General features: G+C 39.7%; 1 protein-coding gene across 14 annotated transcripts in view; it reads right to left on the bottom strand.

Annotated features, from left to right (window-relative positions):
* Positions 1–25,661, bottom strand: part of rbfox1 (RNA binding fox-1 homolog 1) — a 209,782-nt gene that overhangs the window by 52,695 nt on the left and 131,426 nt on the right. For 9 of the 14 annotated variants that reach the window (XR_009119601.1, XR_009119602.1, XR_009119600.1 and 6 more), the window contains 3 exons: positions 5,631–5,909; positions 178–324; positions 28–81 (listed from right to left, as the gene is read on the bottom strand). Coding sequence is in view for 11 of the 14 variants with exons in the window: in XM_058049648.1 (XP_057905631.1) it covers positions 28–81; positions 178–324; positions 5,631–5,909 (480 nt within the window). In the remaining 3 variants the exon portion in view is untranslated. Of the gene's footprint in view, positions 1–27; positions 82–177; positions 325–3,589; positions 3,854–5,630; positions 5,910–10,104; positions 10,215–25,661 lie in introns of those variants that run through there. The other 5 variants (XM_058049647.1, XM_058049649.1, XM_058049645.1 and 2 more) reach the window with 4 other exon arrangements.

Below are 25,661 nucleotides of genomic sequence, written 5' to 3'. Positions count from 1 at the left end.
CATGATTAGAAAATAAGAAGCACACACCTTAGAGCCACGCTCGTTGAAGATGATTTCCACATCTAAGACTTTGCCAAATTGCTGGAATTAAAAACAAAAAAACGCTGCATTAAACAGTTTCTCCTCATTGCTTTTCCTAAATAACTAAAACTGACACTGGATGTCAGGTATACTTACGCCAAACATTTGCCTGAGGTCTGGATCTCTGAATCTGAAGGGGATGTTGGACACATGAAGTCTTTTGGGTTGGGCTTTGCTGTCTGTGTTTTCAGGTACGGTCTGTGTTGCTGGATGACTGTCTGTCTGGGAGGCATCATCTGTCTGCTGGAGAACACACAATACATTGGCCACCTGCAGACACATCTTCAGTAGTAATAAAAACATGAAAAAAATAGATTTATTGGTAGATAGATCGATAGACAGACAGACAGATGTTAAGTCTGTTGCCTTAGATTACTGACTGTTGTCAACTTTCTTAATTTTTTTTTTTTACCTATACAGTATTCCCTCATTTACAGAGGGCGATAGGTTCCCAAAATAGCCAGCAATAATTGAAATCTGTGAAATAACCAACTATATTTTGTACAATTATTATATGTTTTCATCTTTGTGTGGAGTTTGCATGTTCTGCTCGTGCATGCATGGGTTTTCTCCGGGTACTCCGGTTTCCTCCCACATTCCAAAAACATGCTAGGTTAATTGGCGACTCCAAATTGTCCATAGGTATGAATGTGAGTGTGAATGGTTGTTTGTCTATATGTGCCTGGCTGGGGACCAGTCCAGGGTGTACCACGCCTCTCGCCCGAAGACAGCTGGGTTAAACTCCAGCACCCCCGCGACCCTCTTGAGGATAAGCGGTAGAAAATGAATGAATGAATGATTATATGTTTTAAGGCATACACTTTCTACACTTTTCTCAGACAGGCACTAACATTTTATCACATTTCTCTTGTTTAAACACTCTCAAAGTTCGCATTTCCTTTGAATTTTAGTCATCGACCTGTTAGGCTGCACACAAGAAATTAAGTGACTCATATTTTACCTGTTGAGCTGAAGCGTTTTTATATCCTTGTTAAAACATATTGCTTCTTCATTAGCTTCTGTTTTTTCTATTGTCTACAGTATTGGCGGTTAGCAAGCAGATCACATAGTTAGCTAGTTTGGAAGCCAGATGGCATGAAGGACATTGATTGAGAATGGTCTACAGCCAATCAGGGCACCAAGAGCGGTCTAGACAGAAGAGTGAGAACAGACACCGCCGCCTCGTGCTAAAGCAGATAACTAACACTCAACTTATTATAGTCAATTCCTCTTAAAGGGCCAGGCTCAGCCTGTTCATAGGTTGTAGAAAATATAAATTCCCTCCGATATCACCCTCTCAAATGTGAATATATTTTTTTTTACTTTGTCATTCATGAAAGCAGACCGATTATCTTTGTATCAAAGTAGGGCTATCCTAAGGAGTCAGACTAGTGTTTGTTCCATCGGGTCATTGACCTTGAACTGATGAAACCTGCTCAGATGAGAGGCAAAACAACTTCCAAAACAACCTGAACAGTCATTTGTGATCAATTTAACGCCCCGAGAATACAATAACCCCGATGAACGAGAATATCCACAGACATATGAGCTTTGACTTTGGAAAACAGTGATGAACATGTCTGCCTCTTTTCTGATAGGTTGCTGACCAAGCCCCAAACTCTTTATGTTTGGTTCATGTTGATTTGGTCCATCTAGGGCTAGAATAGGGAACAGGAAGGGGTTTTTTTTGATGACTGCATCTGGCTCTCGGACATTTCTTAACACAATAAAATGTATAAAATGTTTTGGATGCAGCAAAATGCTTTGGTGCATATTGAGGTGCTATATTTTGGAACCTGATACGTAGGTTCCACCATTTTGTATAATTTATTCAAACGTCTTTGTGACATAGTCTTGTGTGTCACAAAATGGTAATGTGGAAACATGCTGAAATTTACATCAGATTGTGTCAGATTTGTTTGCAGTATATTTGTGTATGGTATACTGTAGTTTGAAATCACTGTAGTATATGTCATAGCCCTTAAAGTGATGTCCTTGATAGAGATTGTGCATACCTACCACATATCACTGTCGGTAACGGTAACAATGTTGGAACATTTGAAATAGTAATGAATTTGTTTACAAATGACTGGAAACAATAACAGAGTTAGTATTTCTAAAGTCAACACTGGTTAGAATACAGTGGTATTTTTAAAGGTGATAAGATCAAACAGAAACAAATAAAATAGGGCGGTGAGATGCTTTTATGTTAAAAATAATGTAAGAAAAACAGATATTGCTGTCATGCCCACATGCAACAATGCTTTCATTCCTTCCATCTATGTCTTTCTTTCTCTGTCTCCTGCTCGCAGTCCCAGGCTCCAAGCCATCTAAAAATACAGACTGCACAAATATGTGTGTGTGTGTGTGTGTGTGTGCTTGTGTGGGTGTGTGAGCTTGAAAAGAAGCAGCATAAGGCCAGCAGACTGTGCGTCTTACACGCAATGCCTAAGTATACATTGGAACACGGGAAGGAGTGCACACGTACACAGCCACAACTGCCATCTGTGCAAAGCTCGCTGGTGGCGGCAACATCCGCCTACACTTGCAGTGAGGACACAAACAAGCAAACACGCAGCATCTCGTCCCGTTTGGCACCAGAAACTGATATGGGAAGCGAGGACAGGCTCAAGCAGCGTGTTCTGTGACATGTTGGTGATATCAAGCTGAGACTATAGCTAACATTGTTGCCGGTGAATATGGAGAAGCAGTATAAAATAGAGTGCTTGTACATTCCTGATCAGAATCTTAAGACAGGGGGTGGGGGGGGGATTTATAGGTATTATATTTAAAAACGAACAAAAAATAAATGTAACCTTTTAAAATCTGGTAAAATAACAAATACAATTTTTCTGTGCATCTACAAAGTTGATACAGATGATCTTGACATCAAAGTAAAGGGGAGACTGATGGTTACCGTAGATGCGAAAAATTTATTTGAATTGTTTATGCATTTATTATACATAAAATAATATAGCTTTTTTGTTTGTAATCATATGCTATCATATTATTATCCAGGGCTGTGGAAAGATTAAAACTTTGATTCAGATTAATCACAGTTTTAAAATGAATTAATGACGATTAACCACCAATAACTACTACGGTATGCATGAAATGTGCCTATTTTAACAATATTTAATTAACAGAAAATAAATAACAGGACTATAAGTCGCTCTGGAGTCGCACAAGGCCAAAAATGCACAATTAGGTAGAAAAAATATATATATATATAAATTGCACTGGAGTATAAGTTGCATTTTTTGCAGGAAATGTATTTACTAATTACTTCACCAAAACAGACATTATGTCATCTTGGAAGGCAAGTTCTAACATTAATATAAGAATGGAGAACAGGCTGAATAGGTGTAAGATATGCTAACACAATGGTTATTCAGCTCCACGAAAAATATACATGAACAGAAAAGCGGTCCAGTGTTTATGTAACAAAAAGTTTTAAGTACAGTAACTTCATCGCAGTACACCAGTCCCGAACAAGTTTCTCACTTACTCCAAACTTTCTTTCTGCTGCTTGATTACTGTTTTCAGCTGCAAATTTTACTGCTTGCAGCTTGTAGTCTGCCAAATAGGATTTTCTTTTGGGGAGCATTTGTGTTCTGTCGTTCTCAGTTGTCTTTGTAAGCTAACATCTACTGTTTAAATATTGAATCGTTAAGGAGTAGGAGATATCGGCGTGAAAGTCTAGAGTGCCCTCTTGTGGCTGTCTGTGAAATTACATATGTAGTTTTTCATTTACCAGTGGCTCTGGAGTAAAAGTGGCAGGAACAGCCAACCTATGTAAAAAAGTGCGACTTATAGTCTGGAAAATACGGCATACAGTCCTGATCAAAATCTTAAAACCAGATTAAAGATTGCTAGAAAATGCATTTTGCACATTTTGACCATAATGAGGTTTTAAGTAGAGCTACAAGGAGTGAGACAATAAACATTTGGAACTTAATAAATAAGTCGTTTTTCACCTGATCAAAAGTTTAACACCAGAAGCTATAAATGCCAAAATCTGCTCAAAATTCTCATTTTCTGTCAGGCATTCATACGGTCATGCCCTCCTGATGGCTAAAGCTAAGAAGCTTTCTCTTCTTGAGCATGGTCAGATTGTTGTGCTGCATGAGCAAGACCTCTCAAAGTACGCCATTGTTGCTGAGGTTGGATGCAGTAAGACATGAAGTCATTCTACATTTTTTGAAAGATTCCAAGCATTACAGAACAAAAAAGTCAAGTGGCAGACCCCAAAAAATGACACCTGCACTGAGCTGCAAGATGTGTAAATCTCAACCCAAATTAAGGCCCTTTGAAGTTTGTTTTACTTTTTGGAGCGATACTTTTTGTCACACTCCCCCTTCTTGGTTTTGCATCTTGTAGGTCTATCTAAAACCTCATTATGATCCAAATGTGCAAAAGGTAAATGGTAGCTATTTTTTCCCTGGTCAGGTTTGTACTACTAATAGATCCAAATGAACTGAATATGTCAATGAAGCCATACGATAAACACAGTCTAAAAATCTATTTGTCCAACAGTAGCACACAATTTGAAACACACTTTCAACCATGTCATTATGAGCAATGAGGAGTTGTGTTCAAAGACATCATGTACTTGTTTTGAGTCGACAGTATTTTCCAACATAATTTTACATCACAACGTGAGTGATATGAATATCCACTTCTTTAATTTTCTTGTTTATTAACATACACAGATACTTTATATAGCCATTTTTGTGATGTTCAGAGTGTCTCTGAATGCATCCTGCGTTCTTGTAACGAGGAATGAGGAAGTGTTGACTTGAGACGTGTGGGTTGGTGTCACAATACATACTGTATATGGTGTCGCATTATTTTTCACCACCCCAATATTATCATATGTTGGTTTCAAACTATGTATTATATGTATAACATGTAGCAGGCAGTGACTTTTGGGCCAAATGCTCCAGCCTACAGTATTTAGACCCCATCTTTATATCCTTTACAAAATAAATAAGTCTGGCCCAATTCAGTCAACATCAAATTATTATATTAATATCACCAAGTAGCTGCTTTCAGGTGTTAATGTTGCTTTCATGTTATTTTGGGAATGTTTCATTGCTGGCGCAAGGAGCTGAAGCGTGTAGAGTGACAGAAAGAGAGGGGGAGAGAGAGGACGTGGCAAAGATGAGGAAAGAAAAATAAAAATCAGGCAGTGATGTGGGGGAAGGAGGAGAGCAGACAGCCAGACTGGGAGGGAAAACTGATGAGGCCTCCAGATGCCCAGTCTTCTTAATGCTGCTGATTTCTTTTATTCTAATATAGATTCTTGTTGAATTACTTTGACACAAGAATCCTACAACACTCACCACAATGCATACACTTACATTTTAAACCAATAGTAGCTTTGATAAGGATCACAGTCGTGGCTTTCTTTTCCTAACTTTGAACATACAGTAGCAATATATACGAGTCATAATATCCATATTTGCTGTTCCTTTACACTGACATCTTAAAACTCTGGAACCCTGCAATTGCAAACCTCAATAACAATTTTTGCAATCATGCCTTACTGTGGCTGTGCCAGTGACTGGCTGACTGCCAGTGTCTGATCCATTCTGGTCACTGTGGCTCTGCGAGGACTGGTACATGTTGAGTGGATGGTCGCCGATAGAGGCCTGGACACCCGAGTAGTCTTGAGGTGCTGGGTGCTGATGTGAATGCGGATGTGGGTGAGGGTGCGACGTTGTGAACTCAGTGGGAATGCCATTTTGGGGAAGGGGAGCAAACTGGGCTGACGGGTACGTCTGGGCCATGGATGGATCCGGGAGTGTTGGTGTGTCCTGGTTACCCTGTGTAGACAAAGAAGATTGTATAAATATATTGTGTCACATCTTTTTATGTTCATCTTTCATTGTCCCAAACACATTTTTGAATGTTGTACAACACAAGTCCCAACAATTTGTGGCATCCTTGAGGCTTGGGCATCCCTCCAGTCCATACTGTATATGGTCCAAGGGCACCTTGGCTATGACTGGTCAAGCCATAATTTAATCTGTTAACCTTCGGTCAGCAACTTTAACCTCAGCTTCAATATTTAAACCCTTCAATATGGATCGATCTGAAATCACCAAAACCTCCAGTGTCTAAAAATGTATTTTTCAAATCCAGTTTAAGTTCAATCTATAAATTTGGATTCTACAACCAGCGTTGGCACCGGTCATATCAACAAAAGAGCCAGGTAAGGTCTGCTACTATGCTGGTACGGTTAAAATACATAGACACTGCAAATACAGTAGAAAAAAAAAGTTCCATGATGAAGTGTACATTTATCGAACATGACATTTGACTCACAACTCATGAATTGGAAAAATGACTATAAACTGCATCCTGATTTTTAGATGGTTCCTTTCAAAATGTTCACACAACAAAATTCATACAGCTCAGTCTTCTTGCTCACACTCAAGCACACCGGTAACACATTACACGCTCTAAAAAGAGAACTTGAGTAGTTCAATATTAGTTTTATTAGTTTATTTTGAGAGAACTTGAGGTAGCTAGGGTTCTGATTGGGAGTGACCAGGATGGATAGGATCCTGAAGGAGTACATCAGAGGGACATTACATGTTAGAGGCCTTGGAGATAAAGTCAGAGAGGCCACACTGAGATGGTTGGGACATGTCCAGAGGAGAGATAGTGAATATATTGGTGCGAAGGAATATATTCACGTAGAGGAAGACCAAAGAGGAGGTTTATGGATGTAGTGAAGGAGGGCATGAAGGTAGTTGGTGTGAGACAGACAGATGCAGAAGACAGGGTTGGATGGAGGAGATTGGTTTGCTGTGGCGACCCCTGAAGGGAAAAGCCCAAAGAGAAGGAGTTTAATTTGAGAGACTTCCAACAAGCAAAAGGCAGCAATTCCATGTAATGCCCTGATGTCGATTCTAATGTGATCCCATAACAATGGCCGCTCACCTTAAAGTGAACATATAAGCCCCTTAAACTCACCTCTCCCCGGACATACACTGTAAAATGTAACACTATATCCAGTCCACATGGCACTACATTTTGGCACCTATCTGTAGTTTGTAATGGTGGAGACTACATTCAAATATGTTTCTGACTCTTGTTTATTGACAATAAATACTCACGATAATTACATAGCAAGTGCATCAATTCACCTGTGTACCCACCAAGAAATACAAACCAGCTCAGGATTCACTGTTTCAAACTATTTTATGGAAAATCAAACATTGGTGCAAACATGGCTATAGCCTGTAATTTCATTCACCAGCGAGAGCAGTGGGCCCCATTACCCAGCCGCCCCTGGCCAAAGATGTCTGACTACAACTCTCCCTTTGGCAAGACGAGGGAAATGTCCTGTTTTAAATGAAAACATACTGTAAAAGCCGCAACACACAAAGCCTTGGCATCATCGTCATGTCGCAGAATGTGCTTTGCAATAAAAGCCCTTCAACGCAATGTAAAGTGTAGGGCAGCAACCTCAGCTTGCATCTTGGTTTGTCCACAAGGACATATACAGCAACCTGCCATTAAAAAATGACCAATATCCTCCAACTAATTAGCAAAATCCATATATTTATTGTCTTTGTCTTCAGGTTTGACTTGGCTGATATAATTCAATACAACAACAAATGAGCAGACAAATGCTTACAGTATGGCCGTGTGTGTTTACTCCCATTTATAAAATATTTTGCAGTGAGTGAGCATGAAAGAAAGAAATGCAGATGTCAGGTTTTGGCTGAAAGCTCAGCTGTGTAAAAAGAACCACATTTGGAGGGCTGAAATATGTGTAACGTGGCACAGCACTGCACACAGAACACGCCCACCAAGACACACAAGCACACACACACACACACACACACACACACACACACAAGTACAATAGGAATTCTAAAGAAGCATAGCAATGGAACAACTAGATGCACTCGTGTTTTATATCTCTGTAATTCTTCACAGATTATCATTGTGACAATTCTAACGATGCAAACTTGTTTCGACTTTTTGAAATGACACATATGACATATGAAACATATGACAAATTAACACAATATGCAAATTATGAGTGATGTGGTTTTCTACTACAGTACACCTGAGTGTGAACTGCATTTACAAATGTTTTGAACACCCAAAACCGGAAAGTGCTAGTTGTTGACGTTGTTGACATAATTGCAAATCAGCCATCCATTTCTACACCGCTTGTCCTCATTAGGGTCACAGGGGAGTTGGAGCCTATTCCAGCTGACTTCAGGCGAGGGGGGTGGTGGGTTTGTTTGCATGTTCTCGCCATGGTTTTCTCTGGGTACTCCTGCTTCCTCTCATATTCCCAAAACATGCGTGTTTGGATAAGTAGAGACTCTAAATCGTCCATAGGTGTGAATGTTAGGCCAAAGCTGGGGATTTTAGGGGAAAGTCCTATCTTCAATAAAGTTAAATGTAACCTTAGATTAGGGGTGCTCAATAAGGGTTTTATGTTGCTGATTCCGATATATTTTTTAATTACAACATTTTCAATGTATTTATGATGAGTGCTATTGGCCAGGGGTGCTGTATAAAAGGGAAAAATCTGGACAATTTCAATATCACCTGACTGCCAGGGGATTCAAAAAATATGTAATTAGTAATAAATTGAATAATTAATTAATGAAAGGGTAGCAAGGGAGTATTTTTTTTCATGGGGCTGCACCCCTGCTATTATTATACGATATGAAAAAAATACCTTCCACTGTATCAGTATCACATTTTGGTCCCTAGAATAACAGTATGAGCAGCACATGAATGCAGTGTGTACCTGAAGAGCAACATCATTAGTTCCTTCATTCATTCATTTCATCCTCCCAAGCGACAGTATGGCAAAGAAAAGGAAAGTCATCAACATGTAAGTGAAAAAGAACATCATAAAAAGCTTAGAAAGAGGAGACACCCCCGCCAATGTTCAGCCTACACCTCTTGACTGTCCATCCTTAAGGATGGAGATTATTGAATGCGAGAAGGGTTATGGATTCCGTGCACTGTTACAAGGAAATCTGTAAAGAGAAAAGTAGGATATCCTACCAGACTTGCCTGGGAAAATATTTTAAGAAGGTAGACAAATCTGCAAGTACTGAGTGACTTAGGAGTTAATGTAAATGTAAGTTTTGTCTTACATAGTGTAGGAACAGACCTTGTTCAGAGGACCATTGGTATATTTTTCCTTACACAGTTTTTTACACCTGACAAAACCCTGGTCAAATCAGCACTCCCTTATACAGTACACAGAGCCCAAGAAACAACAATAATATTATTTTGTTTTGTTTTGTTATAAAACATGCCCACATTCATTACCTGCGTTCTATTGTTACAAAAGGTTTAAATACATGAGATAATGGTAACCATTTCTTATGACACAAGTCAAAAAATAGATATGAAAGATATGTTTGTGTGGATAAAAGGTCAAAACAGCATAGAAAAATATGCACTTTTAAAATGTACTGGTTCGACTTAGTGTGAATGGGTGTGTGTTTGTATGTGCCAGTGATTAAATCCAGGCTGCACCTCGCCTCTCCCAGCCCAAATTCGGCTGGGATAGGCTCCGGCTCAGCCCCGAGGACAAGCGGAATCAAAATTAGATGGCGTTGAGAATAGATCGCTTTATCACAAGAGTAACATCAACACCCAATACTATTTCTGTAATGCACCCGGCACCTGAGCGTAGCATTGACACCAACTTACAACCACAATCAGAAGACTTGTGGTTTATATTTCACACTTGCAGCCCCTCTCGCTCTCCTTAATGCATAAATCAGTCGACTTCAGCAGGCTTTTCCACAGATGAAAATGTTAGAATGAGGCTTCTGCTCACTCAGCCTTGCAGACACGCACACACATGCGCTTGCTCACACAAGCCGCAAAAAGAGCATGCAGCACGCTTGCTTTCTGCAGTCACAGCACAAACAGCATGGTGCAAGAGAGCAGACGTAGAAGCGACAATGAGAAGAGAGAGCAACAAAGAGAGGGAGACGAAACTGTGTGTAATCTCAGAGGTACCTGCTCTACCATCTCATCTTTGCCTTCCATACATATCCAGCTGCGCTATAAAGTCCAGCCCTGCAGTGTTTGCCTACATCCAGCATCTATTATGGATACCTCTGTGTATGTGAACGTGTGTGTGTGTGTGTGTGTGTGTAAATGTGAGTGAGTGCGCAGCAGGAGGAGGTGCTACTGGGAATGACAGCGGCATTCCTCAAAACTGTTTAATGTTCTTTTCTCCCTCTCAATCTCTCACCCACTTACACAATCCTGTAGGTGTTCTACTCAATGCCTTATTACTAATACTAGTATTACTATACACATACATGATGAAGATACTCTTAAAGAATATACCAGTGGCGGCGGCTCAAGTTTCATGGCTCAAGCATTGGAAAAGAAACCCATCTTCGCTGCCCTCATTACGCTCCCATTATATTCCATATAATCTATTGTTAATTATTCCTTTTATGGTGTATTGTATTATTTGTTAGTTTTAAGACATTGTGTACAAGTTACAGCAATGTTAATAACACACCCCTTCATCAATGCCATCATACATAATAAACACGCATAAGCTACCAAGTAATGTTTTATATTCATTTTATTTTAATTTTATTACATCCATTCCATAATATGTTATACATAAAGTTATGATGTGGCTCCGTAGCTTTCTTTTGGCCCATTTCCCCTCTTGCTTTTTCCTTGTTTTGCCAAATTGTGCACCCAAGGGCTTTGACTTTCTCTTATCCATGATTCAAAAATTGACATTAATTTATCATCCCCCACTGTCAACACCTCAACTAGGAGTCATGGCCAAAGTAACTCTATTGACTGTATTAAGTTGTGGTCTCCTATAGAGCAGCTACAAACAATAACTCGCACAGAAAGCTTTTTAGATTTTCCAGAATCTGCACCTATTCCAGCTGTATTTCCTTTCATTTGTGCTTCCTGCCAAAAACAGTTTTAATTTATTCCACCCACGGCCCTCTAGGCATGCCCACTCCGCCAAGAGTGCTTCCTAACTATGAACCATGGAAGTCCACCCCTCTGTGACATCACAAAGGTGCAGTTTTACCACGCCTTTTGAAACAGAGCGTTTTGATCCATCCCAAACTTCTTTTAGGGCTCACTTCCAAATGCGCAAACCTCACTATCTGAAACTTTTGCATCATTTAACACGAGAATACAACATTCTAACAACATTTATAGGTCAGACAAGTGGAAAAAATAGATCCACTTTAACATAAAGGCTGAGGTCCAGCACCCCCTTCACGACACACTTGTGGTATGGCGGGGTGCCCATCAGCATATATCTTGCCCTGCGGCCCAAAAGTAGGATTCAGACATCCAGGATAAATAAATGAGCTGAGCTCAACAAACTCAAAGCCAGGATGAGTAGACACAATAAATGTGAATCTGTTCCTAGTTCATGGAACATCTGAGTTGCTATGGTAACTGCTACATTACACTTGTACCATTATAAACATGAATCAACATCAATGTCATCGGAAAACCATCAGCTCAACCAAACTCATTTTAGAGAAACCGATGACATTTCAAAAAAGCATTTACACACCTTGGCAAATGTTAAAAACAATCAAGCAGTCAGAGACTAGAATATCTCATAGAGTAAAACACTAATACAACAAACTACATATTTAACTTACTATAAAAAGTGAGACACTGAAGTAAAGTAGACACTGTCTATAAACTCATAAGAAAACAACTTAATCCGTTTGAAAACCCGTATCATGCCTCCACAACTACAACTCACAGAGTAAGCGCCTTCATTTACACGTCCCCAGTAGCAAATACATAACCATCAACGTCTCCTCTTTACTTTGATACCAAGATCATCCATGTAGACCATGTAGATGCTGAAAAAAATATATTTCGATATGCCTTTTTCTTGTAAGCCTCTGGAGCGCAGTGTTTAAAAGATTATTTTTTTTACACCCACATACATTACACTAAATAAGCCCTGAAGACCTCCTACTTACACCATATGCTAGTGAAAAGGAAGATGCGGGAGAAACAAATTCACTGCTGAGAACCCCCTGCTGGTACCACTGAACAATCCATTAGCTGATGCAGACGTGATTGATGCAACTCCAAAAGCTCTTCAGTAAAACTTATCAGTGGATTGTTTTCCCCATTAAACACTCATATTCACCACACAGTGAACAGCGTAGAGACGCTAATAAGGTGTACATAAAACAGCATGCTTCTCAGCTTTGTGGTATTGGTGACAAAGGGTTGTTATTAGTCGGGATGGGTCCCTTCTAAAGGTGCCTGGAAGTCTGTACTGATACGCAATAACAACTATTTTTGGTACTTTGGTGTGTGTTTATGTGATAATTTAAGATTTTAATTAAATTGTTAGCAATTTAGATATTTATCACACAGTATGTAAACTTCAACAATTATATTCAAACAACAGGTAACAGTTTGTATTGTAACATCGTAGTTGTTTCACAAATGTCTTCAACATGAAACGTGAAAAAAATACAAATAAAAACCAACTTTCCTCTACCCTATGGAAAAAAATGGATATAATCTGTATATTATTCTAAGTCTGAAATTGACACGGATTGATCAGAAGTTGCTATATGTATTGTTTATTATTCACCTATATTTGTACTGCGTATGCGTGTAGTTCAGGGGTGAGCAAACTACAGACCCAGGGCCACATCTGGCCCGCCAAGTGTTTAAATATGCCCTGCTCGTTCTTTCCAAAGTATTTCATTGAAACTTAACATACAACCTGACATCATGGCTTGAGTCAACCTTTTGATGGTTTAGGTAGCTTTTTTTTTTTTTATCAATTTGGTTATTTGATGAGGTCTGCTGTTTACAAAGTGCTCCTGAAAAAAGGGACACAAGCACATATAGCAGGTTGCATGACACTTTTATAGATACAATAATTCCAGGTGGATTGTTAGAATTATATGTGTATATCGTCTGCCCCCTGTCAATTTTGTTAAATTAATCTAAATTGATCAAAAAAGTTTCATCCTTGACATTTCATGCTTTAATTATTTTTAATGGGCTGTGTGAAGATGGTGATTCATGCATACATGGCAAACAGGGAAATAATCTGTTGGCCTTGTTGACTGTATTTTTCTCACTTCAGTACTACAAGCAGTTTACTAACTGACTTCCAACCAGTCGAAGGAAGCGGACAGAAAAAAAAGACTGTCAGTGATTGATGCATGATCGTGCTCGCTGTCTTGTGAAATGCACCGTGTAAGTTATGAAATAAGCTTAAGTTTGCAAAGTGCATACTGCAACGTAATAAGAGGGGTGTAATATTCTAGCACACTTATGTCAGCCATACTTGCATGATGATCGATGCGACTCTTGTGCTACTGTGCAAGTGTACCTAATGTTGTGGGCAGGTTACCCTTACCACTGTCTGTGCACTGCTAACTAAAAATTAACAAGAATCTTATATTGTAGGTAGCACTGCTGTTTTATGATGACTTCTAAAAAAAAGTGGTGCATGTATATGCAAACTTATGCATACATATGCTCAACTGTTCAATGTCTTGGTACTTTTTGCATAAATTTAATTTCTCAAGAAGCTGAACGGCAAAATTCACAACAGTGTGTGATCAAGAGATGATACAGAAAGACTGGAAGAGTGAGATGCAGTGTGTGCATTGGTTTTCAGTGGGCTGTTTTCTATTTTATCTGTTGATTGTGTTGACTGTTTTTGATCATTATTCAAATTAACCTGAACAACAATGAACATAAAGCATCTTCTCTGTGTCACTTCATGTGTCTCAGTGTTAAAGCTCCTTCAAAAAAGGTCAGCAATAAATCACAAAGGAAAGGGACCAGCACAGCATAAACACACACACATACACACACCGACAGTGTATCATCCACAGATCAATGGTTCACTAATCTGGCATGGCCTTCTGACTGTCTGATGGCCCAGACACACAAAAGAAGAAGAGGTGTATGTTGAGAAAAGGAGTGGACACGCAGCCATAGAGGCTTGCTCTATCCCAGTGTGTGTGTGTGTGTGTGTGTGTGTGTTTGTATTGCTCTTGTAGCTGACAGATGCTTTGGGATGAGATGAGGCAAGGTGTGACCGACCGGAGCTACAGGACGGAATGAAGATTTAACACACACAAGCGCAACAACACACATCTCAGAAACCTCAATGAGAAGGCCAGGCTCCCACTGTCATTCCCTCCCCTCATATTATAGTCATATTATGCATTTTTTGAGACAGGCAGCCCACCAGTTTTTGAGGGGCTGCCTGTCTCATGCAAATGAGCCACTGCTCACCCGCACCGCCTCTACTGCAGGGGTGCCAATATGAGTGGCCTGTGTATTGTGTATTGTATGCAGTGCTTTTTTAAAAAGTAGACTGATTATGATATGCGATTAATTGATGTGATTAATTAATTTTTTTTAGGTTTTTAACAGACTTGAACAGATGCAGTCCTAGCCATCTACATTCCACTGTATTTGAGAGTAGCCCTAACTGCTGCCAGCGACCTTTACTTTTGACCACCATGGGCAATATTGCCATGTTGCTTTGTCTCCAAATAACTAAAAAATACAAGTAAAATAAAACATCAGGTTTATATAAAGCACTAGTTAACATATCAAAAAACAGGATATCACTTTTCTGAACAATAAAATTATTGAATATTGAAGCAGCTGATGTCCAGTCATCTTTCGATAAAGCAATGCAGTTGGGCAAATTGTCCACAGGTGCCTTTGGGGGCGCTATAATGATGTCTGCCTCCCTCTGGTGGGCAAAGGGAGCATTGCAGCCCATTGGCAGCCATCTATCCATTTTCTATGCCATTTGTCCTCCATAAAATGCTTTGCTCTGACAAAATACACTATAGAAAAAAATTAAAATCAATTAAAATTGATTATTTTACATTTTAAAATCTTATTGGTACTAATATATTTCTAGCTTCCTTTTGAGTGGTAAGTTACTGTGTGATGAATTTAGAATTCTTTGTAAAATAACACTGTGAGTCAGAGTGTTATCTTGTTAACATGTACAAAACAGTTTTTCTCTCAAAATTTTGGGGTAAACACCAGTGTGTTTTATACACCGGCAACACAATTAATGAATCACAATTAATGCTATAATTTGACACTTCTAATTGTATTGCCATGTTACAGTGATGACTACTGAGCACGGTTATTGAGTTTAGAGTCTTGAGTCTTATGAGTTTAGCACCAGGGATTGGTCCTGATAGTGGGAGGGATCTTCAGATCGCATTGGACAGCTACTGCCTTCCTCTGGGCAAACCCATACTCAGCAGAAGTTCTCGACCCCGATGGATCAAATCTCCCAGGCCAGCAAGTGCTTTGGGCTGACAATCAGTGTGAAGAAGACATACATCCTGGGACAGGGTATAGAAATGCCATCATCCATCACTATTGATGACTGTGTCCTACTCCTGTGTTCTACTCCTACTGTCTCCCTGGACTGAGAGCTCGACAAGAGAATAGGAAACGTTGCAACAACACTTTCTTGCCTCATCCACACAAAGGTGGAAGAACACCAAACTCAAGACAAAGATGGCAGTATCCCCAGCACACTACTATAAGGGAGTGCGACATGGATGACCTACGGCGAACAAGAGAAGAGACTGAGCGCATTCTGTTTGAGGTGTAGCTGCCTGGCATCTCATGGACGGAAATAAGGATATATTGCATGTCGGCCTATCAAGCATGTTCACTCTCCTCAGGTAATGCAGGCTCCACTGGTGAGGCCAGTTCCACTGTATGGAGGATTTACAAATCACCAAAGACATCCTCTACAGACAACTAGCACCTGGCAAGAGAAACACTAGCTACCCTGTAGCTGCACTACAGAGATAATGTCAAGGGGGACTTGATGGCTTTGGAGATCAACACAGAGCCTAACACAGAACCGGAGCTGGAAAGAAGCCTGGCCGTTCAACTGAAGACAGGCAAAGACCAAAAGAAGAGCAGAAAAAGACACCTCCCGCTATTCCAGTGTAACTTCTGTGACAGCAGGACAATCAATTAGGATTTGCGGATTGTTTTAATTTGTAGGAAAACCGCCATTTTCCGGCAGTCAAATGCCGACCATGTCATACCAGGAAGCGGGTGGGGGGACGGGGGGATTCACTAGAAGGCTTGTGATTGTGATCTAGAAGTGTAAAGAGCAAACAAGAATACATGCAGAAACACAAAATAATTAACCTTCAGAATACTACAGCATTCACACAGAAAGTAAAGACACAGACTTTGGTGGCAAAACAGGAAACAAATAGAACAGAAAATTAAGAACAAAGGAAATCCAAACTGAAAAGTCTGATCTGTTATGTGGAACACGACAGCTTAAACATTAAACTAAGCGGAATCCGCCATGTTTTTACAACATTTGTTAACTTGCCAAACAGCATAAGTTCTGTTGTCAGGATCAGTGTTTCCATGTTGTTGCAGCCGGAATACATTTAACTTGAATACCCCCCCCCCCCAAAAAAAAAGCTGTTTGTGAAAGCATTAATTGTGCCATCTGTTGCCTGATAGACAACAGAGTACCACACACAGAAAGTGTCACCAATGCTGCTAAATCACCCCATTTTAATTACCATTTTGGTTACATTTAATGACATGGCAACACAAAGTACCTAAATCCATTCACAGAATACACTCTAAATCAACGTAGTATCCAAGTCGTTAAAAACATACGTATGCTATGGTTGTTTTGCTGAATAATAATTTTGATTTAAATTAAGCCTGGAACTTTCTAGACCAGGTGACTAGGCCACAGTATTAATGAAATGCGGAGGGACTTAGATTAAGCCTTAGACAGATTTGATTTAAATTGCTTGGGACATGCAGCAAACTTATTAAAGCAACAATGCCCTAAATAAGACCACAAACTAGTGCGTTTACTTCACAATAAAAATACAATGGATGTCAGCTGGATATAGAAATATAAATTGTAGCGGGATTGAAATGTAATAGGCCTTACACACACTCAGAGTATTATTACAGACAACGACACCCAACTGGCTTTCTCTAGTTTTCATGTGCATGTGAACAGCCATTGACTTTTACTTGGATGATTTGAGGGCTTTAACTTTCCAAGTAAGTCACCACTTAATTCCTTACACGAACCTGTAATGAAGATATTGCACCGGTGGTTCTTGGAGTGTTCATATGACATATGACATAATTCCTGCAACGTTGTGACAATATTTGTATAATCAAATGAATTGCTGTTACATGCCGTAATGGGTGGGGCCGTTGTCTTTGTGTTGTCTTTTTCAAGAAACGTGAAACAACTGCAGGGTGCAGCGCAGCTGAGGCTGATTACCCAATTGGGCGGAGCAGACAAAGAAGGAAGAAGGCAGAAAGAAGGCAGGTGGGAGGGGTATGTGGACCTTTCTGCAGTTTGCAGCATCCCGCTGTGTATTCTTGGTTTGAGAGTAATCTTTTCTAAATTTTTAGCATTGGTACTACCTTGTGTCCGGCTTGTGTATTTGCCGCCAAAGTCCGCTGTTAAGTGTTTTGTGTTTTTACTCTTCATGCTGTGTTATATGAACTTCATTTGTGCTTTTACCCACTTTGGTTTTGTAGGGATTGTTTTCTGTTTCTGTTTACTTCGAGCCTGTCTGTACATTCATTCCCCACAAGGCTTTCTGGTTTAGTTATTTTACTAGTCCATGGAGGCATAAATTTATGGTATTGGTATTGGTAATGGTGTTTTCCGCACTATAAGGCACACTTAAGTTCTTGAGTTGCAAAATCTGTGAAAATGTTGTTGTGCTACTTTACTGAGCACTCTGCTTGATTGACTGTCAGACCATTTCCTGCTGACACAGGGACATAATATGTACGCTGGAAGCAATAAACCAATCCGATAACAATATGTAATACGTTCAGCACGTATGCTTGACCTCCGCCACGCCTCCGGTAGGTATACTACTGGAATGCTGCAAAACAACATTGCGCCCATTGCTGAACAGCCACCTGACAACGAAACTGACTCCGACAAGGATGAGAGGGAACACGGCATGTTTGACGGCGAAATTGCCCAGCTGTTCAATTCAAATTCAGAAGATGAGGATGGATTTGTGGGAGAAGAATCATGAAAAAAATATGGTGAGTGTATTGTTAAATAGTAAAACGAAGTTCAGGTTCGATTCCCCCCTCGGGCATCTCTGTGTGGAGTTTGCATGTTCTCCCTGTGCGTTACTAATAATGTTTAAGTGACATTGGCCAACACAACTGATTCTGAAGGCCGTGGGCCTATTACCATGAGCTTCACTGACCGACCAATGAACGGAAGGGTAGATTTCCAGTATCCTCTGGCAGGTAAACACGGAGGAAATAATACTTGCTGTGTCAGATTTCCTAGACTTATGTGAAATTTCCACAAAAAAAAAGAAAACATGGGAACATGTTGGTGCCAGCGTGAACATATCAGGTAACTTTAGATGAATTTACACAGACATTTTTGTAAGTTTATCATCAATACTACCAAGGGTACTCTTTCAATACGGATTGATTCATCTTCTCCGAACTACTTTGATAGCCCAAAATTCCCTCCAAAACTGATCCAATCAAAACTGTGGGAGATTCGCAATTCGCTCTGGATGTGAGCGCGTTGCAACAACTGGCATTAAGCAAGATTTAAACTTTTAAAAGTTTTTAAGATGTTTTAAGCTGGTGTTTGTACCTAAAATGAGAGTCATATTCTCGTATGTTTTTTTAAATATTTATTTAAAAATATCACTGTTCTATTTACAGGGTGTCTAAAATACATCCTTCAAAGTCATATTAAACCCTTTCAGCAATTTTTCCAAGGTCTTTTTTTGTGTGTAAATAAAGACAACCATATAAATGGACATCACTAGTTTACGGTTTACCTCATGCACAGTACACAGATTTTAGAACATTCAGATACATATACATTCAATTTTTTGTCTGATTTCAACTAAACCCATACACATGCAGCCTGTCGATGTCAACAGGATTTCCAATGCTATTTTTAAACTAGTTATTGAGCTGCATCACAAAGAAACACTACCATTTCAAGGACTTGCACTACATTGTTGTTAGCATGACAGCCGACAAGCCCTTCTCACTTTTCCCATTCTTCGGTGAGCCTTGCCGGGCAGGGCGAGTTGGCTCCACTCCCCTGGTTCTCCTCGCTGACGTCTAATGTCACCGGTGGCATTCACTCATCAGCTTGTGCATTAATTTATTGACTTCTTCTGACTTGTCTTTATTTTGTGCATGAATGTCCCGTAGGCTGGGTGTCATTTTTATCAAGAAAGTCCCCCATCAACTGTCTTTCTCATGAAAAATGACAGAAAGACAATTGGAATTAGGCCATTTATTTAAAGCAGAACAACACAGAGAAGTGTAATAACTAAAACTTATTATTAAATTATCTTTTAAAATGTGTATGTTGTGTATTTGCATGCAAGTATGTACAACAGAAGGACGCAGCCTGATGGAATGCATTCATCTACATTGAAGACTGACAGCACTGCAATACGTAGATTGCAGAATATGAAGATCTGGAGTGAACATAAATGACTCAATATGGAGTCAGATGCTAACTTATTTCCAATATTACTCACTGTTATTTCCAATATTACTAACAACTACTTAATACAATCAGTATTGGGATCTTCCCTTTTAATAAAAGCATGTTTACAAACGTCTCCGTCTCTCAGAAATTTGCTGAAACTGCAACATAACAGCATTAATACTGTGCCGCTCATAAGTTTTGTGTGTACGAGGTAATTCTTCACTTAGCAAGTAACAATGGAGCTCACGAGAAATTTACACTGTTTCTCACCATGTCTTAAAGAAAGTACTAAAACATCACACAGCAATGCAATCGGTAGATAACAATAGACAAGGCACTACCAATGAATAATGCAGAATAATAAACAACTATTTGAGCTGTAAACATATATCTTATTAGCCATTTACAACAACAATACTGCAACGCACGTTAGGAAACAGGAAGAGAGTGCACTTCGAGGGCTGAGTGCAAGTACGCCATCTGAGAAGATCAAATACACTGTTTTTGGTGCCTAACTGTTTCCCAAGTATGCTAGTGTGTGAATGTAAAAACAAGAAGAGCACAAAGTAGTGCCTTTAAAGGGGACCTTTTCCACTTTTCTGACCTACAAATGTAGTTAGAATGTTGTATTCTCGTGTTAAACGATGCAGAAGTGTCAGATAACGTATGTATTATGTATTTGGAAGTAAGCCCTGAACGAAGTTTGGTATGGCTCAAAACGCTCGGTTTCAAAAGGCGTAGTAAAACTGCCCTTTTGTGATGTCATAGAAGGACAACTTCCTTTTCTGGTTTTCTGGTCTAGTCGGGAAGCAATTTGGGCGTGTCACCAACCAATGGAGTGGGCAGGCCTGGAGGCGGGCCGTGGGTGGAATAAATTAAAACAGACTGTTTTAGCAGCTGTTTTAACAAATCAAAGGAAATACCGCTGGAATAGGTGCATATTCTGGAAAATCTAAAATGTTTTCTGTGTGGGTTATTGTGTGTAGCTGCTCTGTAGGAGACCACAACTCAATACAAAGGGTTGAAAAATTAGCATAATGGGTCCCGTTAACTAAAAGAGAAAAAAAATTAATTTCCACAAGAAACACAAATGTTTTCTTGTATAAAATATGTAATACATTAATTATCTACTCGGAGATGGGTGGATTAGACAACAAAACAACTGTACACATTTAAGAGTATTGCTACTTTTGAACAATATATGTGATGTTACACGTATTTGTATCTGTTGGATATTTGAAATTGAGAGTTGGACAAAATCGGTATATTTGTTATCGCCATAAAAAAGCCATCCCTAGTCTCTGTAAACATGACCGAAGCCCTGCACATATGGCATGCATAAAGCACTTCAGCATATTGTGCTATCATTTCAAGAGATACTGCACAATTCCCACTGGATCCTATGAAAGAGCCGATGGAAATCTCATAAGGAAATTTACAGTTTTTCATCAAAGCGCACTGATTTGTAACTCGAATATATCAACATGTTAGATATCACTCTTGCCCTGATGCATTTGACCATAAGTTGAACATACAAAATAACTGTGAAACTGGGTTGGAATTTTTTTGTGCACAGTGAGAGAGACTAGGCATTTATGTACAAATATCTGTCTACGTAATACTCATCAGGGTAAATGAATGTTATGCACACAAACACTCTGCATCCTCTTCCAGCTATAGTGTATTAGCACAGTCGGGCATCAAGAGGATTTCTGTGAGAGCACTGAGCCAGCAGCGTTAGCTCATTGCGGCCACAGCCCCGAAATCACACGGGAGTTGAAACGTTATGCAACGGAAGTGAAATGCACTCACTGCACACTTAACACCCACAGAAAATAGCAGGGTTCCCAAGCATTACGGGCAGGCTGTAAATAATGCAAGTCAAGGGAAGAACACAAACAAGCACACACAGTGAGTGCATGTGTGTGTTTTATCAGCAGAAAAAAAACACAATTTGGGAAAAAAAAACAACAGATTTGCTAGAACTACAACATAAAGCAGTCAAATAGTGAAGACATTGCATCGAATGTATTATACAATTCTAAATATAGGTATCATTTGATGCATATTTACCATCTGCCTTGTTTGTTTCTATCCCCAGCCTTAACGTTTATTACACTAATCCTAAAAAAGTCAACTAATTACCAATGTTTGCCTACATAATTTGAAAGTCTAATTACAACCGCATGGTAAATAACACGGCTGCATATTAGAACTGTACAAATGACCTCCATGATTTCTGTGGGGCTGTTGTTTTTCTGAAGAGGCATATTTACATTGCAAATGTTATTATCACCTTGTCATCAATGTAAGCGAGCAGCCACACTTGGCCGAAAGACAGCAGCGAAAGGACTCCCCGGCTGGTCCAATTAGCCGTCATTAAGTCCAGCATTTTCATACCACGCGTACACACACACAAGCAGACACTAATGGAAACAAGCAAAACATGATTACAGCTGTAAATATGGTTGCAACTCAATCAGGCAGAATTTGCAGTCGCCCCAGGCATTTAGAGATCCAAAGAGCCTCGGTTAACCTTCTGACCTATATCAACCTTGTTTGTGTGATGAACAGATAATTTGGTTAGGAATATAAAACACAGTAGTACTTGATACAAAGTCTCCATACAGACAATATTATTTGCTTTCCATCTAATCTCCCGAGTACATAAAATTGTGCCTGACTGGGGGACTTGCGAAGTTTGCATGTTCTCCCCGTTTTCTCCAGGTACTCCGGTTTCCTCCCACATTCCAAAAACATGCTAGGTTAATTGGTGACTCCAAATTGTCCATAGGTATGAATGTGAGTGTGCATGGTTGTCTGTCTATAGGTGCCCCGTGATTGGCTGGCGACCAGTCCAGGTTGTACCCCTCCTCTCGCCCGAAGACAGCTGGCTCCAGCACCCCTGCGACCCTTGTGAGGATAAGCGGTAGAAAATGAATGAATGAATGAATGGGGGACTTGCATGTGGTATGGTATGGTATGGTTTGTTACAGCTTAAGCTTAAAGGCATAGTTCGGATTTTTGGCATGAAATGGTGTGATATCCCCATCAGCATTGTCATCAGCATACATCAACAATACTATCAAGTAGGGATGTTCTGATCAGGCTTTTAATGCTGCCGATACCAACTCTGTTCATCCATAAGTGAAATCTGCCGATGCTGATACCAATACCGATTACATGATTGTAAATTTTTAAATGTACTACTGGCCATATAAATGTACTACTGGCATTTCTACAAAATGAAAATGGCCATCCATGAATTTTCTCTACCGCTTAACCTCACGAGGGTCGCGGGCATGCTGGAGCCTATCCTAGCTGTCTTCGAGCGGCGGGGTACACCCTGGACTGGTCGCCAGCCAATCACAGGGCACATATAGACAATCAACCATTCACACTCACATTCATACCTATGGACAATTTGGATGACGACTCCAAATTGTCCATAGGTATGAATTAATGTGAGTTTAACCTAGTCAATTAACCTAGCATGTTTTTGGAATGTGGGAGGAAACCGGATAAAACCCAAGGGGAGAACATGCAAATTCTACGCAGAGATGCCCAAGCGGGGAATCAAACCCGAGTCTCCTAGCTGTGTGACCTGCGCACTAACCACTTGTCAACCGTGAATCCTTGAAAATGGCTACAAATTTTTTTTATTTAGCTCATAGCTTATAGCTTATATAGCATAGCTTATTTCAAGGCAAACAAAGCCAATATGGTTGTTTTACCAGAACATTACCAAAATGCTGGTATCCTCAACTCATGTTTTGTATATCACAATGCATTGATTTCTAGTCTTCTCACACTATTATCTGAAAACCTGAATGAAATGCAGATTTGCTCGCCTCTGCTGGGCCCCTCCAGCTGCATCCGCTGCTTTCTTAACCGCACATGCAGCAGTCGGCTGCATCAGTATGAGGTGTGGCCATCATTTGCCTCAAATACCAAATGCACTGATCTAGAACATCCCAAACCTGCTCAATAGGTGACATGTTGGGTGGTTATGCTACTGAGATGTTCAGTTTCCAGAAATTGTGTACAGAGCCTTTGTGCACAGACAAATCACAATGCCGCAAATAAAGTTTATTTGCAAATAATTAGTGACGAAATAGACAGAAGACTAACGGAAATCTTGAAATTAAGAATGGCTGCTTGAGCAAACTGGATTTAGGATAAGGCACATTTATGCCGACCCCTCAATTCAACTTCTCTGTGTGCATGTAAATTGAAAAAGAGAGCGGAAAATTGAATTTCTCCTTGAGGAATATTAAATGATTCTTCTTCTTCTTCAGCAACCACTGAAAGAAGGACTCTGACAATTGATATTTTTTTCTGACCTAGAAATTCCCTTTGCCCCTTTATGCGGTTTCTAACACCATGCATAAAGTATGGAGGGACAAAAGCAGGTGGGGGCTTCGGGTCTTTGAAGCTACCACAGACTACACATCTTAGATCTGAGATTTTTTTTTCTTTTGAAAGTTTCTTGGAGTTTCATCATTGAAAAAAAAACACTAATTAGTTGAAAACCCCAGTAGTTTTTTTTTGCAATATGACCCTAACTATTGAAGCAGTTTCTAATATATTCTATACATATTCTATTTATAAATAATGCCTCTCAGTCCAGTATATCCAGCATTGTTTATTGAGTGTTTCATGCCAGATTTATTGCTGCAGGGGTTTGAATGTGCACAGAGCTCACTATGCCTCTTATGTTACTGAACTTTTGATCTTATTTCATACTGATTTGCTGTATATATTAAAGGCACCAAAGCCATGTGCGTTTAAAGACATTTATAAGTACTGTTTAACATTTAATGATAACAAAAAACATACTATCTTGCTGCAGAGGGAGCCATTGGCAAATATGATTGTATTGTTGCCCTGTGTGAAACCAGCTTTGGTTGGGGTGTACCTCTACCTTGGCGAACACATGCTTGGATCTTGCACAATCCCCTCAGACTTGAGCTGTCCTATCTAGTCCTTGAGCATGAACTGATGAAGCCTGCTCAGATGAGAGCTGAAACGTCTTCGAAGACACCCTGAACAGTCCAGTTGCGATCGATTCAATGAATATCCGACCTTGATGTATGGTCATTCGTCACCAACTAATATCGATTAGTTTTTAGACCTAAAAATTTCTAGGCAAGGCGTTCATACGGTACCACAGATTCAATATCCACATTGATACCTGACTAAGAATTAGCCAAGTTACACAACAAAACAGTAACTAGTGTGATGAATGAAGCAGCTCGTGTTTGATCAAATGAAGCTGACACTGGATGTGTATGTCGTCCGGCATTGTTGGCACGGGTTCACCATGCTGTAAATGATTGAGTGTGTGCATGTGTATGTGTGTGCATGGTAATATTCGTCTCTGCTCTGGCTACATTATCCTTTCGTGAATATGTCACTACCCATTTTGTCTGACAGTGTTGAAGTGGGGTCATACACATCAACACACGCACACACGTGGGATTCTATTTTCATCGCTTCTATATCCTTCTCTTCCAAAGCACACAGAATATTGTTTTGTATGGCTAAATCTGTATGATTAGACTCCAGTCTTTTATGAGGACATAAGGTTTGTTTTTACCATTTTCTTTTCAGTAGAAGATGACAAAGTTTCAGAAAAATATCAGTTCCCGACTAAAAAAGGGGGGAGAAAAATGTTTCTAGCATAACTTTCACTTTGATGCAAATATATTTTGCTTTTAAGACAGCTGTCTAAACAAGTAAACCACATAGCCAGCAGCCAAAGGGGTTGTTTTACATCCAAATCATTTATTTACTGACTATAATCTCATCAACTATTTACAATTTTCACATTTGGAACCAAACTATTTGTGTACACACATACATAAGTGTGCGTGTGCATGCATTAAAATTTCCCTATAATGTGCAACCTTCAGCACGCTACACTCCTCCACGCTTTCTCACTTCCTCCTTCCTGTCGTGTGTGATTCTTCATTGAAATAATGCATGCCAAGCTCTCATCAAATGCACTTCTGCC

This window comes from Doryrhamphus excisus, chromosome 15 (assembly GCF_030265055.1).
Source record: "Doryrhamphus excisus isolate RoL2022-K1 chromosome 15, RoL_Dexc_1.0, whole genome shotgun sequence".
Classification (NCBI taxonomy): Eukaryota; Metazoa; Chordata; class Actinopteri; order Syngnathiformes; family Syngnathidae; genus Doryrhamphus; species Doryrhamphus excisus.
The sequence above is the reverse complement of the archived record's forward strand: the minus strand, read 5'-3'. Positions and strand labels throughout refer to the sequence as shown.